Genomic DNA, 23114 nt, shown 5'->3' on the forward strand with positions numbered 1-23114 from the left:
CCTGTCTGCCATTAATTCACAGAATATTGATCCTCAAGGGTGAAGATGCTCTTTGAGGGAACTGTTTACTTCCTTTATCAGACTCCCCTACTGTGCTTCGTTAAGAAGGATGGAAGGAGGAAGGCTCTTGAGGCAAGACAGGCTCCCCTCCCCCGCTGCGGCCTGCCCGACAGCCACACAAGCTTCCTCCCCACCCGCATCCCAGCCCTCGTCACCTGTCTTGGGCCAGGTCTCGCACACCGTGGCCACTCCTGACACAGCAGCTGTTAGTAGCAGGGCTGGTTCTCGCAGGGCTGAAGCCGAGACAGCAGCAGACACGGGTTCTGTGAGAACCCAAGGCTGGGGGCCGGTTGGAGCTGGCTTTCCCAAGGCCCCTGCCAGAACACCGAGCTGCGAGGGCTTCCTTCCCACGGGGCCTCCAGCGCACGCCACACATTTCCTCACAGCGTGAGATGAGTTTGTTTCACCTGACCCTCTCTCTCTACAGGAGTTGAGGAGCCAGAAACAGAAGATTGTTTCAGAAAGGGAGCGACTCCAGGCAGAACTGGATCACTTACGGAAGTGCCTTGCGTTGCCTGCAATGCATTGGCCTAGGGGCTACTTTAAGGGCTATCCTAGGTGACGGTTTCCCTTGCACTAGGCCGAACCTATAGTATAGAAATATTATCTATTTTATTACCTTGAATATTTAATATTTTTCACTGGGAGGTTTGAAGCTTAAAAAAAAATGAGAATGTGCCATGCATGAAGCAAAGGATTCCAGGCTCCACAGAAAAAGAAAGAACTCGCCTTGACTTCAATGCAATTGAATCACCTTTGTAATTCAGCGAGCAACCAATGTAGGATGCCCGTAGCTTTTTCTTTTTGAAGGCGGTTTTATTCTTTTCCCAGGCCATCATTTTTTAATCTGAAAACGAAGGCTCTATTACCAACACTAAAACTCTCGTTTGTAGCCCCTGGGTGCGTCAGGTCGGACCCCACGGCTTCTGTGCCCTTCCTTGCCGTGTTCCCAGGCCTCGAGAACCCAGTTTGCTCTCGCTGCAGGCGGGGCCGGTCTCCTTCCTCCCCGGGGCGGAGGAGACCTGCTTCAGCTGGAGGAAGGCGGGGTGCGTTTTAAGTAAAGGGCTTTTTTGTTTGTTTCAGTTATTTTTCTGCAAAATTCCCTTCAAAGCAACAGGTCCTTAAAGCACACAAAGCAAGAGTACTGAAGCCTCACCCAAAGGCTTTTCCCTGGAAAAGCTCTTTACCTAAAGATAAAGCAAATCAACAAACTGAAGGTACCTTTTTATTACTCTGGGGCGGGGGGGGGGGGAGAATGTACCGAGCTCTGTGTATACACATACTCACCCCGCGTTGTTACTGCAGTGGGTGGTGGTTTCATACAAACGTAAATTTTGAGAGAAAAGTCAAAGGTGCTTCAGCCTTGTACTGTGTATATATATTAAAAAACAAAGTTTTGTATGTTTTTATTACTTTAATTATTGTTATAAAAAAGCCTGCCATTTTTAATATGTGGTTTGGGGGGATTTTTGTTGTTTGTTTTCCTGTTTGGGGGGTTTATTTGTTTTTGTTTTTTTGGGCAAAAACTTGCTTTTAGTGTTTGTACTGCTGCTGGTCAGGACATTAAAATACTGAAGCGTTTTTAAAAATTAAAGAAGACGAAAAGTAAAAGAGCTTACCACTGGCGCCTATGCGATCACTTCATTTTTGAGTCGCACCAGAAGGTCATGTAGAAAGCCCTGCGCTGCTTTTTACCTCCGCCTGTGCCCCTTCCCCACTCAGGACAGCAGGCGGCGATGCTAACCAGTCGCTATTAAGTGAGGAGAGGCTGGTCTGCAGTGGGAACACCGTAGCTACTGTGGTGCACCTTCACGGGCACACGGGCACACGGGCACACGGACACAGGGCTTTGGGAAGTGAGCAGTTTGTGTGTCCAGTCTGAGAGCAGCTGCAAAATAGCAAGTTTAGGGGCTTTAGATGCAAAGCTTTTTTAACAGCCTAAAAGCAGGATAAATGGTATCTGAGCAGAACTCCTCTTGAACCTACTGTGACGGCACAGCAGCAGCCAGGAGCAGGCGTCACCCTATCAGTGCAGGGCCCGGGCAGAGAGAGCTTCCTTCCCGTCCCACTCACCGCTCATTCAAGCAGTGCTGAATCCAGATCAGGAGGGGCTCTCATGCCCCAGTGGGCCTGACCAGAGGCCACAGCAGCCAGTGGTTGGTCTGGCGGGAAAGACGGGGAGGAGCCCCTTGGTCCTGGGCCAGGGAAGGGCTGGTTGACCTTCAGGAAGGCCATTCCCTGTGACCGGTGGCCATGCCCTCAGCCCTAGACCTTAGCTGTGTGGAACAGCTTGCTGGCAGATGGCAGCGCGTGGCTTTATCTGTTCCCACACAGTTTGCTCTGTATGCCTGCCAAGACTCTTCCCGTTATTAGCAAACTCAGACAGAAAGTGCCGCCAGTATTACCAGCAGTCAGCCAGCACCTTCTTCTCTGCAGACATGACTTGACTTGACAAAAACTAAGGGCTGTTCTGTGGGCCTCCTTACCTGCGAAGATGGTGGGCACAGGTGTTCAGAGGGAGCCCCACGGCCGACCATCAGGGCCAAACATCATTGAATTTCTCTATTAATAATCTGCTTACTGTTCCTGGTCTGAAGGCTTGAGTTACATCTTACACTTCACCCCCAGTCCTCTTCCTCCATCACAGGGGTCTGGCCGCCTCTGCTACTCAGCACTGAGGGAAAAGTAGTCCATTTAAGTTGATGGGGAAGAAAAGCACAGACCAGCCCTTCACCCGAGGGGAGCCCCTCAGCTGGGTTTTGGTTACGGGAGAGTTCAAGGGATGCCTGCCCGGGGCAGGGAAGCTGTGTCACCAAGAGCTAAACTAACGACCTTTTCCCTCTACACGAGTGACACCCCCCCCCACCCCCCGGAGCTTCTCCATCGCTCTGCCGCACGGTACCCCACCCATCCGTGCGGCTCTCTGAATGTGCTCGGGCTCGAGAATATGACAATCAGAATATGATGTAAACCAGTGAGGCAGCATGAATAAACTAAGAAAAAGGTAAGAAAGTGTCTTGAAAACAAGTGCACCACTGAGACAGTACCCAGTCGTGGCTTCTTCAGTTAATAACCTGAAAACACTTGATTCTGAAAGAACGCAGGAGCATCTAAGTCTCTCCAGCCTGGGCTTAACAAAAATTCACAAATAGGGAATCCCTGCCACTGTCCTCAGCTGGCTCACACTGCAATGACAACGTTCAGAAGCACCACATTTGCCCTAGAATCGAATCGATTATGGAACTTTTGCCAGTATTTTCATGAAGACCTCAGTGCTTCACGACCGCGCGTCTTCCCACAGCACCTGGGAGAGACGCTGCCCTCTGTCCTCCGAAGGCGCTTTCACTGACCCTTGTGAGGGATTTCTTCCAAAGCTGAATCCCGGGCTTGTACAGTTAGATTGTCAGAAACCACCCAGAGCTTTCCCCCAAACTTGGCACCACACAACCTGATCCTTTGAAAATGAGGCTTTCTTTGTTTCATATAATCAGAGCCAAACTGACATAAAATAGCATGATCTTAATCGATTATTTCAGACAGGTGACCAAGATAAGACTTTCAACAGCTTAGTCTATATTCTACAGTAAATAAAACACTTGATTGGCATTGATTATGCCCTCAGGGAAATTCAGACTATTAAGAGGAGCCCACAACTTCAGCAGCAGAGAATTGTTAACAGGAAATCTTAAAGTTCATACATGGGATGGTGCTTCAAGTAGCTCACAATGCTACCACATCTCAAAAATTAAATCAGACCCCCCTCTTTCCCTCTGAGCCATGGTTTGAGGTGTAGAAAGTTCCAAGGACCCACCATCAGATGGAGACGGTCAGCACCGCCCATGCTGTGACTCCTCAAGTGTATGTTAGCCACTTGGCAGCAGTCCCTGTGCTCCTTTCAAGTAACCAAGCTATTGACTTTCTTACTACTTGCATTAGTCTGTCCCCAACTTTTTGATCCAGCGCTTCACTTAAACCCCTTAGCTCTGCCTTGACCTGAGGAAGCCCACGCTGATCGGTTGTGTTGCTCTGTTTGTGCCCTGTGCTTACCTGCTAGAACAGTGAGCCAGGACGGGAGGGAGGAGGGACGGTGCCTCGGTCACTCTGGGGGCAGTTTAGATGCTGTGAAATTAAACCTGTTCTAAGTGTACTTGTTTGAATTAATTGTATTGTAATATTATTTGTTGAATGTAGTAATTAGATATTTATGAATATATTGCTGTAATTTCTGACAACATTCAAAAAATAAAATCTTCCTAAATCATGTTGAGAAAAAATCTTTTATGTTATAATAAAGCCCCTCAAAAATAAAAGCTCAACAATTCTATAGCTTTACAGGTAAAACATGCAGACTGGATTGTACCTCAGCCAAGTTTTAAGAGAAGGGTATTCGGGGTGAGATCTGAGACACGCGCAGCTCCCGAGCTGCCACAGTAGCTCGTTTCATGCTAGAAGAGTCTCCAAAGTACATCTGAAGGACTCTGCGTAAGAGCGAGCTGAAGAGGCAGGACTAGGTCTTCTGGGTCCTGATCCCTCCACATCTGGCCCTCAGTGCTCAAGTAAGAGCCACCAGCTGTTTGTTGGAGGGACAGCTGGGCACCAATCTGGGCTGGGGAAACAGTGCTTGAGTAACTTTAGGCTTGTAACTTGAAACACTGAAGGGCAGAGACCAGCAGGCACTCTAGCCTCATTTGATTAAGCACACCCATGCCTCAAAAAGCCCCCGAGCTGGTGCACCGCTGCCTCTGACCGCCGCTGCGACTGCTGCCAACAGCTGCTCACTGAACCCACACGCGCGCGAGTAGACCATCACTCCCCTCTCCAGGTAAGGCGCTTTCTACAGGGGACGTAGCCATTCGAGAATGCTACAGCTACACGGTTTTCTCCTAGGGAGAAAGTAAAATACCTTTCAAGCCACCGCTGCCTGTAATAGTCCGTCCAGCACCACGTCCCCACTTTCCCTCCTGGTGTCGTGTTTCAGCTTCACCCTCACACTCAGTAACACGGGATTAATTTTTCCCCGACTTTCCCCTTGATGGCGAGCCACCCTTTAGACCCGACCCAGGAGCAGACCAGAGAATGAGACGTGCAGAGTCCTGGGCTGAAGCTGACGGCCACCTGCTACCTACCTCTCTATTTGGTCGATCAGGCTGTTTTAGCCACCTGGCTCGCCCCTGTCAGGGGGTAGTTATGCAGGAAACAAACCCAACAGAGATTTGGGCCAACCCATCTTTACTATGTCTCAGGGCTCAGATGGACATGGCTCGCTGTCACCAGCCACTCGTCTGCTATCCTCTCTGTGAACTACCTCTGTAAGGACATTCTAAATTAAATCCAAGTGATCAGTAGCAAGAAAGAAAAAAGGCCGAGGCCACCACTGCCACTCCTACTGTGGCTCTATCTTTTAAAAGCAATGCTTGACATCAGTGAATACTCACCTGCCTGTGACAGTTCTGTGCAGGAGACCTGAGTCTCTGCTGGGGAAAATAACTTGTTTTGCCAAAGCTCTTTTTCTCCTCCACCCCTATACAAGGACAGCTGGCTGCTAGATACAGACGGGGAATTAATGAGCACCTTGGGGACTAAGCACAAGTCTGTTGCTTCCCATCGTTATAGGTCCATTCCTTGCTTCACGGCGCTTTTTTTCCCCTACACGTTCAGAAGTAGTTCTTGCGCTCCAGAAATGTGAGTACCTTCGTCAAGTCCTGAGCACGCACTCACCAGCTGGGGAGCCTCCTGCCGGCAGACACGAGGCCTTTACAAACCAGAGTCTCCCTAGAAATCCTGAGACTGGGCACCTCCAGGAGGCTGCAGGTTTGTGCGGAGTTTGTACATGTGATTGAGCGCTTGTGTGAGGAAAGCCCCACTGGTGTTGATCTCCATCAAGGTGAGGTTATCCAGCTAAAACAGAAGGGAGAACAGGCTGGGTTGGTTTGAGTTTCTGCCTTCGAGAAAAAGATCAAATCTACTGAATAAAAATAAACGAGTAAATAATTTTTTGAGAGCCCAGCACAGCCAGTAATCTCTTCCTGCGACGGCCCCCCCAGACGAAATGCAGATGTCAGGCCCTTGTGGGCGGGCCCGCTGTGCACCCACCTTGGCATGTGACTCTTGCTGTCTCACGAATCTGTCAGCAGACACCCGGAGCTTGGCTATGCGAGTGTCCCACACATCCTTGATCAGGGTCCGGATCTCATCTGCTTTCGGGATGTTGTCCGAAGCACTAAGGGAAGCAAAGGTGACATAAATTGCATAAGGAAGCACTCGGTGAACTAAACCAACATCCAGGTGGAAGTGGTTTCTTTTTAAATGTTTCTTTGGATTTAGGCAAAGTGCACAAGCTGTTCTAGACTCCAAATTGGTTATGCTCTGTTTTTCCCATTTTAAAATGTAAGGATTTCTAGCGGTTAAGCTTGGTGCCGAGAAAATTCAGCCATGATCCACACCGAGTTATCTGGGTTCCTGTTAATGGTCCCACGGCAGGTGCGGTGCCAGGACTTGAAGCTCACCTAAAAGAGAGTTAGCTCTCCTGTTGGTCATCGTCTGTCTCAGGATAACTGAGTGTTCTGTGCTGTAGAGTTTCCATCTAGAATCAGTTTCTTTCAAGGGCTGGCTCAGAGGTCATGGCTTCTAACGCTAATACCCCACCGGTTATCCAAGAGGGTAGCAACCCACCAGGGAGAGAAGACCACACCTCTGCCTGGCACTGCGAGGCACTGCACAGCAGTCCCACCCCACAAAAGCCCTGAAGGACAGGCGGTGTCCCACTCTTCAGGGAAAACAAACACAGATTTGCAGAAATCAGGAGAAGTCCCAGCTGAGCATCTGCAGCACAGCAGCAAGCGCTGGGGGCAGGTCCGGGCGGGGGCAGGTGCGGGGCACTAACAGCCTGCCTTCCTGGGTGACACACTTTAGTTTAAAGCTCATCTTTAAAGGAAGAATGAAACTAGAAGACAAAAGCAAAAGCCAGCACGTCTCATCACCAGACATTCTAGGAGAAGCTAGAGATGGATGGTCTTTCCACATTCGAAAATTAGCTCGTGATTTAGTAGATGGAGAATCAGTGGTGAAAATTTATGTCGCAGATTTTATTTGAGATCCAAACATTTGGATCTTAAGCTCTGAACTGCAGGTTAGAGAACAAAGGACCCGGGGTTCTTGTTAACAACTGCAGAACAAAGGTCTCCCTGCTGAGCGAATTACTGTAAGGAATTATAAAACAAGGGCTTCAAAAGGAACAGCATACATAACGTGCTGAACTGAAAAACCAAACATGAACAAGCCTCACCTCTGCTTCCGTATTCTCCCCTGAGTTGCCCCCACCGCCACAGTGGTCCTCTCAATCCCCCATGACACCCGCCCAGGGACCTTACCACCACAGGCTTCCCTCCCGCACGGCTCACGTGTCTGGGTGTGTCCCGGCAGCTCTGGTCCCCCAGACACACCATGGCCTCTCACACTTCTGTCCTTCTACCTACGCTGCCCCCTCCCCTAGTAAGTTATCCCTCCTCCTCTAAGCCAGGGATCCCCTCTGGCACCGCCGGGTGTTAGGTTTGCATCCAATGTCCTCCGAACAGCATTTATGACACTGCAGGGTAACTACCTGCTAACAGGGTCACAGCTCTTCCCCACAAAACCGGGACTCAAGCCTGCATGACTGTCTCCACTACCTAGTGCAACACTCAGTTTAGCACACTGTACACTCAGAATGTTGTGAACTGCAGCCCTGGATCAGCTTAAGGACAAGTCCACATTATGCACATTTTTATCTGAATTCCACAGTGCTGCTCGGCGGACGCCTGACCCTCGCTGCTCTACGGCAGGCAGTAGGGAGCTGCCAATTTTTGTTCTAGTTCCCCTCTTGAATCCATCAATGAAAAGGTACTCAGGGCTTCGAAAGCTTGACTTCTTGCAAATTACATTCCAAGTATCTCCTAATGTGACAACCACAGAATGAAAAAGGAGGCCCCGCGCAACAACAATCAGGGCAAGCTCTGATCACGGCACCAGCCACACCCCCAGAGGGGTAACAGCCAGCACGCACGGAAGAAAGACGTGGTGACCATCCATACTAAGAACAGCCCTCATGACAAAACTATTAAGACACATAGTCTACACAGGAATGCTCCCACTTAAAAAAGAACAGCCCTTTAAGACCACAGTAGATAACATACTCCAAGTATCTCCTAAGCAAAGTATCCACAATTGCCTGCCCCCTCCACAGATTTTCATTCATTCATTCAACAAACAGCAGCAGGCACTGTGCTGGCACGCACAAGACACAGTCCCTGCCCATTAAAACTGGGGGTGGGGGGACAGCACAGGCATACAATAATTAGAGAATTACAACCGACAAACGCTGCAGAGGTACACAGAGCTGCCAGGGGGACAGGCACACTCAACCTGGGAGGGAGGACCTGTTACGTGAAACCAAAGGAGGAAGCAGAGACGAGACGGACTAACTGGGCAGAGGGACACACAAGCTCTGCGTGTGTGAAGAAGTGAAAGAGGCCAACGTGAGCCTGGAACTTGGACAATGAGAGGGAAGAGCAGGGCCACAGGAGGCTGTGAGAAGGCAGGAGGGAGACAGGCTCTGCGGTGCTTTAAAGACCGTCATGAGGACCTCAAACCCTGGAGAGGCTCCCAGGAGAAGGGGAGATACATGGCAGCTTTACCTTTGAAAGTCCACTCTGGCTGGAAGGTGGAGAATGAATTAGAAGCTGATGGGGAGCCTGGACTGGACGAGGGGACACAAGAAGTCACTACAGCACATTTTTGCCCCCAGTGCACTTTCCTTAGAGCTCAGGGTCGGAGGCAACTGTGAGCCCTGGGCCTTTCCTATGAAAGAGATGCAAGAACTCCAGTGCACATGCCCAAAGGAGAAAGGGGTACAGCTTTACAACAAAACATGTGCAGTTAAGGAAAAGGCTACTGCTAGGGAGGCAGAGGCCCGTCCTGGAGTCCGGTATCAAGTGGCCGTCGGCACGCAGAATGGAGACCCAAGGGTTTACCGGGAGAGGGAAGGGTAGGAGAGAGGGAAAAGGGAGAAAGGAGAGAAAGGCCCCGGGGCAGTGCGCGCATGCCCACAATGACTCCCAGATCACTGACCGAGGAGAGGAACGGGGCGGCCAAAGATACCCCGTGCCTCGGTAACAAGTGTGGAACACGGCAGGAGGGGGTGAGAAATGCGAGCTCCAGCTTGCAGTGTGGGTTCCAGGAAGCGCGAGGTACTTACTGGTTTAACAGGAGTTTGGTGAGTTCCACGTAATAAGGGCTGGGCATAGGGGTGAATGTTTCTTCCTTTCGTTCATGATCCCTCATCATCTCCAACTTTTCTGAAATTTAAAAGTAAACACAATTTACCATGACCATAACCAAAACAGTTTTAAAACCTTCCAAAAGTTACCAAGCACCTATGTTACTTACTCAATCAACTAACAACATGAGGGGAAAACTTTAGAATAACATGTCTATCGCTAACTAGGTAATTCACGGCCTATTTCCTCAAACACTTCTCTTAGAGAAGGTGGTAAATTTTTGCTATTGTTGTTGCTTTTTTTAAAATTATTTTTTAATTGAAGCATAGTCAGTTACAATGTGTCAATTTCTGGTCTACAGCACAGCGGCCGTCATGCATAGACATGTATGCATTTGTCTTTTTTTTTTCATTAGAGGTTATTCTAAGGCATTGAACATAGACCCTCATGCTGAACTGTCGTTGCTCTGGCCTACAGAATACATTAATGAAAACAGTATGTCCGAGCCAGAAGTTCTTTTCTTAGGGAAAGAGCAAATTATTCTACCTACACGCAAGCAGGGATGAAAGGAACCAGTGACTGGAGAGGCGTATTTATACTGAACCTTGTTCCGAAGAGAGCAAGACAACTTACAGCTAATAGGGGGCTGGCAGCCACACACCTGAAGAAAACAGCAGAGTCCAACTCCACCCAGCAGGAAACGCTCCACACACTGCAACAGCCTCACTCCCACCCCTCTGTCCCTCCCCCACGCCTGAGAAAACCCCAGTCCTGAGTCTGCGCCCACCATGGCAAAGGGCCACACAGACACCACTGTGCTGCCAAGTCTCACCTTGAATGGCTGGCCACCCTCCCCCTCTGCGCGGTCCTGCCCCTGACCCTTCCCGGCCCTGCTCACCCTCGGGGTCTCCATCCTGCCGCCCATCCTCCCCCTCATCTCTCACCTGCTGCCTCACTGGGCGCCCACCCGCCCCCTCTGGCCACATCGCTCAACCCCCTGCAACTGCCCCCGCCCTGACCCTCCTCTCCGACTTGCACAGACCACCGCTCAGCAACTGTCTCTCACTCTTTAGTGATCAGTATTTCACTATTTGACCATTCTATCAAACTCTATGTAACATCTTTCATCAGAAAAAGAAAAGCCTCCCCTGACACCAAATCCTCCAGCTACCAATTCATTTCTTGTGCCCTTTACAGCAAAACTTCAGGGCTCTCTGACACTGGTGGTAACTGCCTCTCCTCAACCATTCAGGTGGGTGCCTGTCTCACCCTCTGAAACAGCTCACACACACCACCTCTGCTCAGCCAAACCCAATGGCCACGACTCGGGCCTCATCACATCTGACAGGGGTCAATCCTCACAGTGTATTTATCACTTGGCTTCTGGAACACCACTGTCCCCGAGTCCTCTTCCCACCTCCCCACCTCCTCCAGGCCCTCCTGACCTCGACACACTGGAGGACAGAGCTCAGCTCCTGGCACCTCTCCGCACCTAAACCTATATCCCGTGTGTTCTCATCCCACATCATTTAAATGCCATCTATGCACTCGTGGTGGCTTCCAAATTTGTATCTCCAAGACCAGCCGCTCCCCAGAATTCCTGACTGCCCACACTGTCTCCACTTGGGCAGCTAACAGGCACCTCCAATGTCACATGTTCAAATCCATCTCCTGGCTCCCCCTCCAACCCTCAAACTTCCCCTAGTCTGCCCAGTCTCAGGGAACGGCGCCTCCCCCTCCTTCTGCAGCTCGAGCCAGCAACCCTGGTGGTCACCCTTAACTCTCATCTCTCAGGTCCCACGGCCTGTCCTTTAGCAAATCCTGCTGATCCTTTCTTCCAAATGCGCCTAGACTCCACCCAACTCTGTCAACTAACTAGTCAAGCCACTCTGAGCTCTTGCCAGGGTAACTCCCTACTGCCCTCTCCCCACACTCATCTTTTCTACACAGCAGACTGATTCTTTTCCTTCCTAACATCTAAATCGGACAGAGTATGAAATACCTCTGTTTCAACCCTGCAATGAATCAACTGACAACAGCCAACGCTGGCCAGGAGTGGAACAACAGGAACTTTTTTTTTCTTTAAAACGGGAACTTCCTTGCATTTCTGCTGGGATTGTTATGAGAGTGGCTCAAGCACTCTGGAGGGCTGGGTGGCAGTTTCTAACAAAGTTAAGTACAGGCTGCCCCATGACCTGGCAACTCCACAGCTCTAGGTATTTATTTACCCAAGAGAAATAAAAACACGTACCCACAGAAAGACTCAGCTGAGACTGTTCAACGCAGCCTCATTCACAGCAGCCTACACTATGACCCAGATATCCACCAGCAGAGGAACGGGTGACCAAACTGGAATACTCAGTGAATGAAACACGACTCAGTGATAGAAGAATGCTGCAACCACACGCGCAACAGGGCTGAATCTCAAAAACACTGTGTTAAGAAGTCAGAAAAGTCAGCTGACACGCCAGATGGCTCCATTCAGACAAAGCCCAGGAACCGGCAGATAGGAGGAGGAGTGGCTGGCTCCCGGGCAAGCCTGCGGGCTCACCAGTGATTTTCACTACTTCTCACCAGAGTACGGCCCAGGCCTGTGAAAAGCTCAGGCTGACTCTCTCTGCACCTTCTCTCTGACGCTGGCAGGTTCATGTGCCGTATCTCCTTGGGTTTGAATAGGCCAAAACTGCCAGACAAGGATGCTGTACTAACAGAACCAGAGTCTGTTGGAGTTCCTGCTAAAAAAAAAGCCCTGCAGAGTAGAAGGAACTGGACTTTCCTGTTATGTCCGAGCACCACCAGATTCACTCATCCTAATCGGACAGGGATGAAGACAAATTGCGCAAGCAGTCTTTCTTAAACTATACTTGAGTGTGCCTGGCTCCCCATGTCCTTGCTTCTAGGAGGGGGACTCCAGGTGACTCCCAAAGTGAAGGGGACAATCAAAACTACTCAGGCTTTTTAAATTCTCTATGCTCCCCAACCCCGACCCCGAATAAAGTTAATTTAAGATTGTTTACCCTAAGGAGCCACTCATACCTCCTAAGTGACAACTGCAAAGTTTCAGGATAAGTCTGTCTGCATCTTTGATGCAGTATTGTTTGTTTCCAACAGTTTTACTGAGGCATAATCAACCTACCATACAACTCACCCATATAAATTGTACAACTTAGTGGCTTTTTAGTATATTCACAGAGGTGTGCACCCATCACTTCAATCAATTTTAGAACATTTTCATCACCCCAAAAGGAACCCTATAATTGTTCCTTCACCCCCCCCAAGCCCCCACCCCTAGGTGACCACTAATCTACCTTGTCTCTGTGGATCCTCCTGCTCTGAACAGTTCATATGAATAGAATAATACAATATGTGGTCTCTGTGTGTGGGTTTTTTTTTTCCTGCTTAATGTTTTCAAAGGTTTATCCATGTCGTACCATGTGTCACAACCTCATCCCTTCAGGTGGTCATATAATATTTCCTTGTACAGATGACGCGTTATTTTCATGCATCCTCTGTAATGTAAGATAATGACACTACTCTTCAGCATGCTTGTGTGTGTGTGTGTGTGTGTGTGTGTGTGTGTGCGCGCACACGCGCGTTGTGCAGGGGGGCGGTAATTAAGTTTATTTGGTTTTTCAGTGGAGGTACTGGGGATTGAACTCAGAACCTCCTGCATGCTAAGGATGTGCTCTACCACTTGAGTTATACCCTCCCCCTAACTCAAAAAAAAAAAAGTTCCTTTAATGTTATATAATATTTAAAATTTTAAGAGCAAGTCGAAATGTCTTAGAATCAAAATCTGAACTACAATTGGTAACCCCACCCCAACGACCATCAGTAACAGTGGCTCCCAGCAGACTCTGGGAGGTGAGGCTGGAACCATTCACTGATTTCAGCTTAAGGACCCCGTGCCCCCACCAGCGAGAGGGTGTCCCCCAGCCCCCAGGGCCCCCTCTCCTCCCCCACATCCTTACCCACGTCCATCCACTCGGGAGGAACCAGCCGACACTTCTGTCTTTGTTTCAAGTTGATGGCCAGCCACAGAGGCACTTCCACGGGTAAGCCGGGGTTGAACGGCCCCAGGTCGCCCTGCCCAAGGACACACACCCCGTCACACGGCACAGAGCATCGCCGCCGCCCACCAAGCTGAAGCCCAAATACAAACAAGAGCCCGCGCGCGACCTCGGCCGACCGCGGCGTTTCCCCCGCCCCCCGCGCCCAGAGCGCCGCCCGCCGGCACCTGTGGGAGCCGGGCCCGGCTCCGCCCTGGGAAGGAGAACCGACCGCACGAGTCGGAGGCCGCGCGGAGTCCCCACAAGCCCCGACCCCGGCCTCTCCCCGGCGCCGGCTCCTCACCCCGATAAGGTAGATCTTGTCCAGACTGAAGTTCGGGATAATGGTGACCAGCTCCTTCTCGGCCAGGAACTCCACCTCGGCCGAGTCCATGGCGGCGCCAGCGGCCGGAACGGGACTCGCCGCGGCCTCCGGCCCCTCAGCGTCCGGGAAGACGCTCCGCGGCCACCGCTTTCCCGCCACCACGTGAGGCCCACCCCTTCCACGGCCGGAAGGAGCCTCAGCCGGCCTATAGGAACGCAGCGCTCTCCGCGGGGTGGCGGAAGGTGGGGATCGCGGCTGCTGCGAGCCCGCCGATTGGCAAGCTTGAAAGAGGCTGCGCGCAGACCCCGCCCTCTCGTGGATAGGCCGCGCCCTCTCCCGTGTCCCCGCACAACCCAGCTGTGGGCCGCGCACCTGGCGCCGCGGGCGGGCCCTCCTGCACGTGGAACCACTCTGAGCGTCCCTTTCCCTGCCCTGTGCGCCTTCCCGCCAACACCACGAGTCAACCTGGGGGGTGGGGGGTGGATTCGGAGCCAGGAGTAAGTGCATTTAATAGGTCGCAGAGTGAGGGAAGGCATTGTTCCTTCTAACTTTACAATCTTCAGTCCTCCCTACACACATGGGTTAATATCTAAAAAAAATGCTCATTCCTCCACCGCACCCACATCTTCCAATTCAGAAACTGTGGGAAAGAGGCTCAGAATTTGCACATTGGCAGGCTCCCCAGGTGAGACTTGTACAGGGGCATGTTTGTTCGGTTGCAGCAAATACTATTGAAGTGCTCATTTCCTGGTTGGTCCAGGTGCTCCCTGTACAGTGTGAAACCTAACAGCAGTGGTTCTCAAACCCTCCCAGCAGATTCCCAGTGTGCACATGCACACGCTTGGGGTCCAGGGTGGGGACAGAGGGTTAAACTTTAACCAGAGATTCTGATGGGTCAGTAATAGGCTAGGAAAGCTTCCCAGGAGGTGAAGCAACTAGAGGTGGACTGGTGGAATCAGGCAAGGGGCTGAGTTTGAAACCCTGATCATTAGGCTCTAAAACAAAGCACATGTGACGCAGGATTTCGGGGTTCTGTATTCCTACAGGAAAGCTGCCCCACCCTAGAAAACCCCACTCTTTCCTCTCTAACCCTCTGAAACCTGCCCCAGGTCAGGCTGTTGGGATGACGAAACCATAACTGAGGTCTGCCCCTCACATCACCTAGAAAGCTGTCTGTTGCTTGCCTGCACTGGAAACTGCCATTACAGACCTGGAGATTTTCTTCATTGTGTCCTTTATGAAGACATTACTTTAAAAGAAATAAATAAAAGATCTCTCAGGAAGCTGTGTGACCTCTGAGCTTCGGTCTCCTCATCTGCAAGCAAGATAGGAAGAGAAAGAGCCCCGGATGTTTGGGGAGGAGGGGAAGCTGCAGGCCACCTGTCCCTTCCTAAAATAGAATCTCCCTCAGGCATCTGCAGAGAGTCTGTGCCAGCTTGTCTAGGTTTTGACTGATGGGGGAATGTTTTCTTGATTGGCAAATATTTGCGTTCCAGAGTTGGCGAGGCTTCCCTCCCTGATTTTCACAGCCTGGAAAAGAGCAAAGGAAAAGAGCTGGTGGGAAAGCTGAGGTTGGGAGAGGCCTCGGCAGGCTGGGTAGGAGAGCTGGCAGAGCCTGGTGTCCTGGTGTTCTTACCTGTAAGATGGGGACAGTGTCGCTTGCTGCTTGCCTGGCAGGGCCTTGCGAGAACCAGATGCAAGGGCTACAGCCTTACACTCCGCAAAGCGGTAGTGTCCTGGAGTCTCAGACCTGAGTGTACATCAGGGTCCCTAGGGGGGGCTTGTTAAAGCAGCACGATTCACAGCAGCCAAAAGGTGGAAACCATCCAAATGTCCATCAGCTGAGGGTTGGATGAACAACACGTAGTCTCTACTATGGAATATTACTCGGCCATAAACAGGAATGAAGCACTGATTCATGCTCCAGTGTGGATGGATGAACCTTGAAAACATTACACTATATGAAAGAAACCAGATGCCAAAACCATGTTTCTATTTATAGGAACTGTGAAGAATATGTAAAATCCATGGAGACATTAACTAGATTAATGCTTACCAGGGTTGGGGGAGGGGAGTGGGGAGTGACAGCTGATGGTCATGGGGCTTCTTTTGAGGGTGATGGAAATGTTCTGGAATTAGTAGTAGCTGCACAACACTGTAACTATACTAAAAACTACTGAATTGCAAACTTTAAAAGGGTGAATTTTATAATATGTGAATTATTCCTTAATAAAACTTATTTAAAATGTCTCTTCCTAAGGTACACACTCAGACTTTCTGATGCAGTAATCACACATTTGACATGCCCCCTACTCCCCAGGAAGTTCTTATAATTGGGAAAACTGGGGAGGGGAGTGATTTGCCCCAATCCGGTCCAGCTCCCAGCCACTCCAGGACCCAGAGAGGACTTCTGAGAGCCTGGCCTCTGAAAGTGGGGGAAAGAGAGAGTAGACAGACAAGAAGTAAAGTGGGGGAGGGGGGAGTATGGGGTCCTGCTTTGGATGGAGCAGTCAGAGCCCCCACACCATGGTCTCCTGTTGTAAAACCTGCCTCCCCCTAAGGGGTCAGAATGGCCCATAATGAATTAAGAGCTGGACACAAAACAAATGGGGAAGAGTCCCTGGGGCAGAATTCCAGATGGTGTGTATGGATGCTCACCACTTCCTAAAGTCTGGGCCGCCTGTGGCCACTTCCTTCCACAAAGGACAAGACAGAAACAGGGAAAAACAGAGAAACCTGACCAGCACGCCCTCAGCCAGGTGACCAAAGTCAACATCAGCCATGACCCGCCGTGGTGACCGCAGGCACCCCGGAAGGGTGTATGAGGAGGGTGCTTTGTCCTGGGGCTTCCTCCCCGAACCTCCAGTTCCAGGCTAATCCTGAGAAGAACATCAGACAAATCCTACTAGAGGGACAGTTCCAGACAACTGGCCAGTCCTCCTCCAAACATCAGGTCGTCAGAAAGTCTACAAAACCATCCCAGTCCAGGGCAGACTGAGGAGTCTTGACAACTAAATGTCTTACTTGGATCCTGGATGGGAACCTGGAGCAAAGAAGAACATTAGGGGAAAACCGAGAAAATGTGAATAAAGTATGGATCTTAGTTAATAATCATGGATCACAATTGGTTCGTTAATTGTGACAAATGGACCAGCGTAACACAAGATTAAGGGTTAATGACAGGTGAAACTTGGCTGGGGGTGCAGTATACGGAAGCCTCTGTTCTATCTTTGCAACTTTTCTGTAAATCTAAAGCTACTCTTTAATAAAATGTTTAAAGAAGCCTCCTCTGCCGGTTCCAGGGCACCTAAATCACTGAGCAGCCGTGAAACGCCTGCCCCATTCAGGGGGTCAGCACTGCGCATACCTTGTGGTCACAGTAGAATTTAGGCTGCAGAACGGAACAGAACAGCAGCAACCTGGACTTCTGATTTTAAAGGCATGGATTCTTCTGCAATGCTGGAAATGTCCTGTAGTCATGGTGTCCAGGACGGCGGCCACAAATCCCAGGTGGAAACAGTTTTGTGGGGGACTGGGATCCTCTGAAGGGCACTCACTCCTGCCTTCAATGCACCCTCGATGAGTCCCAGGGCTGAGCACATTTGGGAAAGACCCCGAGCACCTTCGTTCCATCCCGGATCAGTCTGCCTCTTGCTCTGAATCTCTGCCACGTGGGAGCGGTTTTCTCACAGTGAGGAGGCTGTGGTCCAGGAAAATGAAGAATCGAAGAGGTGACTGAGAAGCTCCAGGAATTCTCGGCCCTGCCTGTGCATGAGAATCACCCGCTGGATGCCCTGGCCATACCTGGACTGAGGGAATCAGAAACTCCGGGTGGGGCCCAGGCCTCGGCCACAGTGGATGGTCCAACCGCTCTCCCGTGGTCTCCGGAGGACATTCAGGGAAGCAGTGACTTGCGGCTATTGGTGTCTCCCGTCTAAGGAGGGGCTAGAATTACAGTCATAGCAGCAAAAGAGAGATGCAGGATGGAAAACACCTCCTCCCCAAACCCTCCCATCCCTTGCCCTGGCTGAGAGAGGCGACGGGCTGATACCGGGCAGGGCCCTCACAGTAGGACAGGATTGCCTCCCTAACTAGACCCCTACCACGTCCAGGGGCCTGAACGTCTGTGGGCGCTGCCTGCGCCTCTCCGCACCTCTTCGGTCTCTGAGGTTGGGGTGATCACGACCCCTGCAAGCCTGACCTCACCTGCTGTTTCTGGCCGGCAGCAGCTCTGATGGGTGGGGCCCAGCTGCTCCAGCTGTGACCTGTCCTGATATCCCCGTCTCCTGGAGCCCTTGGAGGGTGGGCGGGATTGACGCAAGCAAGGTTCTCAGCTGCAGTGACATAGCTGGGCCCCAGAACGGAAGTTCCACGCCTGGTGATATTTCCACGACAGCCCTCAAGGTGTTCTGCCTGCTGGGTGCGTGGCAGGTGAAGCGAGACAGACAAGCAGCGGCCAGCTCTCCAGGGCCGCTGTGTAAGCTGCTCCCCAGAAACTGGACGAGATCCTGAGACCAACGGGAAGCCGTTTGAGGGACACAGGTGGGGGAGAAACATGAACAGATTCGCAGTTTAGAGAGAGAACTCTGGGGGATGGAGTGGGGATGCGGTCTAGCAGCTGGAGACTCACCTGGAGGCTGGTGGTGATGGCTGGACCTAGGGCAGCAGCCCCGGGGACCAAGAGGAGGGACTGCTGGGAACCAGAGCCATTGACTGCCTGCCAGTGTCCAGAAAAGCCAGGCCGGGGATGCCTCCGGACCCCACCAAGGTGGCCACAGGTCTTCCCCTTCTACCTGTGACGCTGCACAGCCCAGCAGTGTCCCCCCGCCCCCTTGCATCCCGCTGGCCACCAGGGTTTGGTGGGGGAACCATCACGCCATCCGCATGGCGCCCATCACGGCTGAGCCGGCCGCTCTCAAACGGCTCCAACACGGTGCGAATACACCCGTGTGTCTTTTCGCCATCTGCTGCTGTCATTAAAAAACTACATTTCCATCTGTTTTCATGCTTCTCTCCCCTCCAGCCCTCCCTCCTGGAGGCAAACAGCACAAATCCCAAGTCGAGGACCCCAACGTTCCCCCACCTCTTGGGACCTGGGAACTTCTCCGGGACACACCAGGGCTGGGGTCATGGGCTTGCTTGGAGCTGTTAACTCCTCTTAGGCCACCATGGTCTGTGACCTCTGCCCCACTCCCTGCCTCTCCACACACACTTTGCCGGGAGCCATTTACCAAGCTTTTTCATTGTGGGTTTTCATCAGTGCGTGTGGCTTTGGCATTAAAAATAAATGAAAAATAAACTGCAGACATCAGTAGCCATTCCCCCAGAATGTATTTAAGGAAGAACAGACTCAAGAAAGAAGAATCAGGGAGCCATGTTTGGGATTCAAAATAAACTGTCATTCTGGAGCCCCCCCGACCTGTACAGCACCCCTGACCTTTCATGGAGGGTCACGTTCCCCTAGAACCCAACAACCCCAAAAGGCTGGGACCACAGATCTTCTCAAACACGGCTTTGCAAACATCAGCTTAATCGCCCACTTCCTAGAGGAACTTTTAGACCCTGTGCCAGGCATGATTCTAGGTTCCGTAACCACCTAGTTGCTAGCCTCATTTGAAGACTGAAGCAGGTGAGGCTCAGAGAGGCAAAGTAACTTGCTCCAGGTGCCCCAGCTGACCAGTGCGAATGCAGGGATGGATACCCACAGGCTGGGAAGTGGGCCCCGAGGCAGGCTTTAGGTGGAAGTGGCTTCTTCGGAAGGAAGGCAGGCCCAGGAAGTCCTGGGAAGGTGGGGATACTCCAGAGGAGCTGGTTCAGGTCAAGGAGCAGATTTCTCCTGCTGCCCCCAGGGCTCAGACCCCTGGAACCTCAGGCAGCTAGGAAGTGTGTCCCTGGACCCACATGGCTGCCCTGGGAGCTGGTTAGAGACGCACCATAGCAGACCACCCCCCCACCTCCCCAAACGGAATCTGCATTTGAACCAGATCCCCCCTGAGAGCACATTCGAGTCTCAGAAGTCCTGGGTAGACGAGAATATTTCTTAGAGTGGCCTCACCACCCCCCAAGGGACTGGGAAGGTGGGGTACCTATCTGCTAACTCCCATCCATAGGGGTCAGGGGGACTGCCAGGTGCCGTGAAAGCCCCCCTAACGCTGCAGCGGCTCTGGCACCAGAGGAAGCCCTTGCAGATACGGGTGCTGTGGCACAATCCTGCTGTCACATAAACCGGGGCACTGATGACACCTCTGCGGATGTGGTCCCAGGTGCTCTGCTCCAAAGCCGTCGCTCTAGCCACCTACCCCACATTCACACCCTCAATGTCATGGATTCCTCAGGTCCCCGTGGTGCTGTCCCCATTCCCCAGATGAGCAAACAGAGGCCCAGGGAGTTAGGTGACCTGCCTGGTCATGGCTCCCATTTATCGACCATTTGCTCTGTGCTGGGCACCATGCAGGGTTGTACATGGATTATTTCCCTTAATCTACAGATGTGCCCCACGTGGGAGGTCCTGTTATCCTCACTTTACAGGTGCAGGAAGGGTTCAGAGAGCTTGAATAACTTTCCAAAGTCACACTGTACAGTGCAGGTCTGGCTGACACCAAAGCCCTTGCTCAAACCCACTCCCTCTGTTGTTTCTCCTAGCTCCTAAGAATGGTGCTGGGCTGCAGCGGGGTGCTCTGCCCCTGCTCTCATGCCCTCTGTGGTGAGCGCTTGCACTGAGCAGGGCCCCTCCACCTCGCCCTTCCTTTATGGGGAGATAGAGCTTGCTAGAAGCCAGAACCTCAGGGACAGGTGCTGGACAGCGAGTACTGTCACGGGGTTTCCTGCAGCCTGGGGCGCAGATATCGCCAGGAAGGGTGTCTCTGCCCTCACCCAGCAGGCACTGTCCTGGGGTGCATCCCCAGTGCTGGCTTTACTGGGGACAAGCCCTCCAGATTCAAGAAGCCCCAAAAGCCCAAGACAGGTGTGGGTGCCTTGGGCCCCAAGGCCTTTCCCCAGGAGAGCAACGGGCTCGTCTGGGCCCTGCAAGAAAGCCAGGTCCAGCACCCTAGGGCTGCACAGCCCCCCATCTCCAGCTCACAGCCCTCTCCCTGTTGCCATGGGCACTAACAGCCTGGGATGAAGTGGTAATTAGCCACAGCAGGTTGCTGAGTGGGCTAGAGGTCTCTGAACAGTACCCACGGAGCTATGGGGGCTCCCCACACCTGTGGACTGAGCCAGCCTTCAGGGCGAGCACCCAGCCCCAGCCCTGAGACCCAGCACCCCCCGAGTTCCAGAGGAAACAGGACTGGGGCAAAGTGCCAGTTCACTTGCAGAGAATCCAGGAGGAAAGGGATGGTTTGCCTGGACAATTAACAAGAGATACATGCTGGGGGCCATCGGGGGAAAGCTCAGTAGAGCACATGCTTAGCATGCATGCGGTCCTGGGTTCAATCCCTAGTATCTCCATTTAAAAAAATTGGGGAAAAAAAAAGAAATATGTGCTTGGTAAGTCATTCAACCTCTCTGAGGTTTGTGTGGTTGGTAAGACTATGGGGTCTGGGTTCAAATTCTGCCTCTGAAAAAAAGGGAACCCTCCTGCACTGTTGGTGGGAATGCAGTTTGGTGCAGCCATTATGGAAAACAGTATGGAGATTCAAAAAAAAATTTAAAAATAGACTTATCATATGATCCAGCAATCCCACTCATGGGCATATATCCAGAGGGAACCTTAATTCAAAAAGACACCTGCACCCCAATGATCATAGCAGCACTATTTATAGTACCCAACACATGGAATCAAACTAAATGTCCATCAACAGATGAATGGATAAAGAAGTTGTGGTGTATTTATACAATGGAATACTACTCAGCCATAAAAAAGAATAAAAATAGTGCCATTTGCAGTAACATGGATGGACCTGGAGAGTATCATTCTAAGTGAAGTAAGCCAGAAAGAGTAAGAAAAATACTGTATGATATCACTTATATGTGGAATCTAAAAAAAAAGAGACAGACGAACTTATTTACAAAACGAAAAACAGACTCAAAGAGATAGAAAACAAACTATGGTTATGGGGGTGGGAAGGGGACGGGAAGGGATAAATTGGGATTTGGGGATTTGCAGATACTGACTACTACGCATGAAATAGGTGAACGACAAGTTCACACTGTATAGCTAAGGGAATCTCGCGGTAGCCCACGTGGAAAAGAACATGAAAACGAGTGTCTGCGTGGTCACGCATGACTGAAGCGCTGTGCTGTACGCCAGAAACTGACACGTAGCACACTGACTGTACTTCAATAGAAGTATGTACATACCAAAAAGAGAATTTCAGGACGGCAACAGTGGAGCAGGAAACCAAGCGTGGGGCCTCCGGAATGTGGGCTTTGTTGGGACCTGCAGGCTGTGCACCCACGGAGCAGGCCCTGACCGTGTCAGCGGGCCAGGGTGTGCCCGTGTCTCCTCCGCAAGCCCACTGTCCACAGGCGGCCCGGCAGGAAGTGCTGGGGGTCCCGGGGCGGCCCTCGGCCAGCAATCAGTGGAGGTGACGTGCGCAGACCCCTTCCTCCCCTCGGGCAGCGGGAGCACGGACGGACGGGAGCCCCACGCTCCCTCCTTCCTGTGTCCCCCGAGCTCTGGTCTTTGCCCTCCGCTCCTGGGCGGCGACCTCTCGGCCCTTGGAATATCCCGCCTGACAGGAGTGTCTTTGTTTGCCTGGGGCCTCAGCCACATGGGACAGTCTGAACAGTGTACTCTGTGGTGGGCCTGGGTCCCGCAGCATCAGCCTGACCTCTGGGGAAGCTGGAGACTGAAGCCACCGCACGTCTCTGTGGCCAACCCCCGGTGAAAATGAGCTCGGTGCGCGTCCCGGAGGGGTGACCCCCACGTGTGCTGCCTGCGTGCCTTTGCTGACACTCATGCCTGCTGTCACCTCTCGGTCTGCATCCTTTCACTGTCATAAACCATAAACTCCACTATAAACTTCGAGTTCTGTGAGTCCCTCTGGTGAATCACTGGGCCTGAGAGGGGCCTTGGGGCCCCGATCCCAACCCCCTGTACCCCAGGATCACCACCCAGATACATTTCTTGCTTGCGAAGGCACGGCTCAGGCCTGCTTCAGGAAGAATGCTGAGAGAGTGGGCAAACCAGGACCAGGAGAAACAGCGGAAAATAAACAGAAACACATGTGCATGATCAGAGCAGTCTATGAGGAGAGGGCGACACCAGCAAGTTCATAAAAACCCCACCACCTCCCATCCTAGAGACGCGGCATCGCCAGGATGCTGCGGCTGTGCGCAGGCATGGCGGGGCTGGAACTCGAACGAGGTCCATGTGACTTCAGAGCCCGTGCCCTTGGCCACACACACCCAGGCCTCCTGGGCCATCAGCAAATTGAGGCGCCAAGACCATCCAAAGACCCGTCACCAGATGGACCAGCCCCT

General features: G+C 51.9%; 2 protein-coding genes across 9 annotated transcripts in view; one reads left to right on the top strand and one right to left on the bottom strand.

Moving 5' to 3' along the window:
• The window catches only part of GSE1 (Gse1 coiled-coil protein), a 103979-nt gene extending 99658 nt beyond the window's left edge, over positions 1-4321 (top strand). For all 8 annotated transcript variants that reach the window (XM_032464488.1, XM_032464492.1, XM_032464490.1 and 5 more), the window contains one exon: positions 488-4321. In XM_032464488.1, the coding sequence (XP_032320379.1) occupies positions 488-622 (135 nt within the window). In that variant the 3' untranslated portion in view covers positions 623-4321. The remainder of the gene's footprint in view (positions 1-487) is intronic.
• Positions 4319-13867, bottom strand: GINS2 (GINS complex subunit 2). The gene is made up of 5 exons (XM_032464499.1): positions 13668-13867; positions 13286-13400; positions 9293-9392; positions 6154-6280; positions 4319-5958 (listed from the first exon to the last, which is right to left on the bottom strand). The coding sequence occupies exons 1-5, from the start codon at positions 13755-13757 to the stop codon at positions 5833-5835; spliced, it is 558 nt and encodes a 185-aa protein (XP_032320390.1). The 5' UTR covers positions 13758-13867; the 3' UTR covers positions 4319-5832.
• Positions 13868-23114: the final 9247 nt, after the last annotated feature.

The sequence above is a fragment of the Camelus ferus genome, chromosome 21, assembly GCF_009834535.1.
Source record: "Camelus ferus isolate YT-003-E chromosome 21, BCGSAC_Cfer_1.0, whole genome shotgun sequence".
NCBI lineage: Eukaryota > Metazoa > Chordata > Mammalia > Artiodactyla > Camelidae > Camelus > Camelus ferus.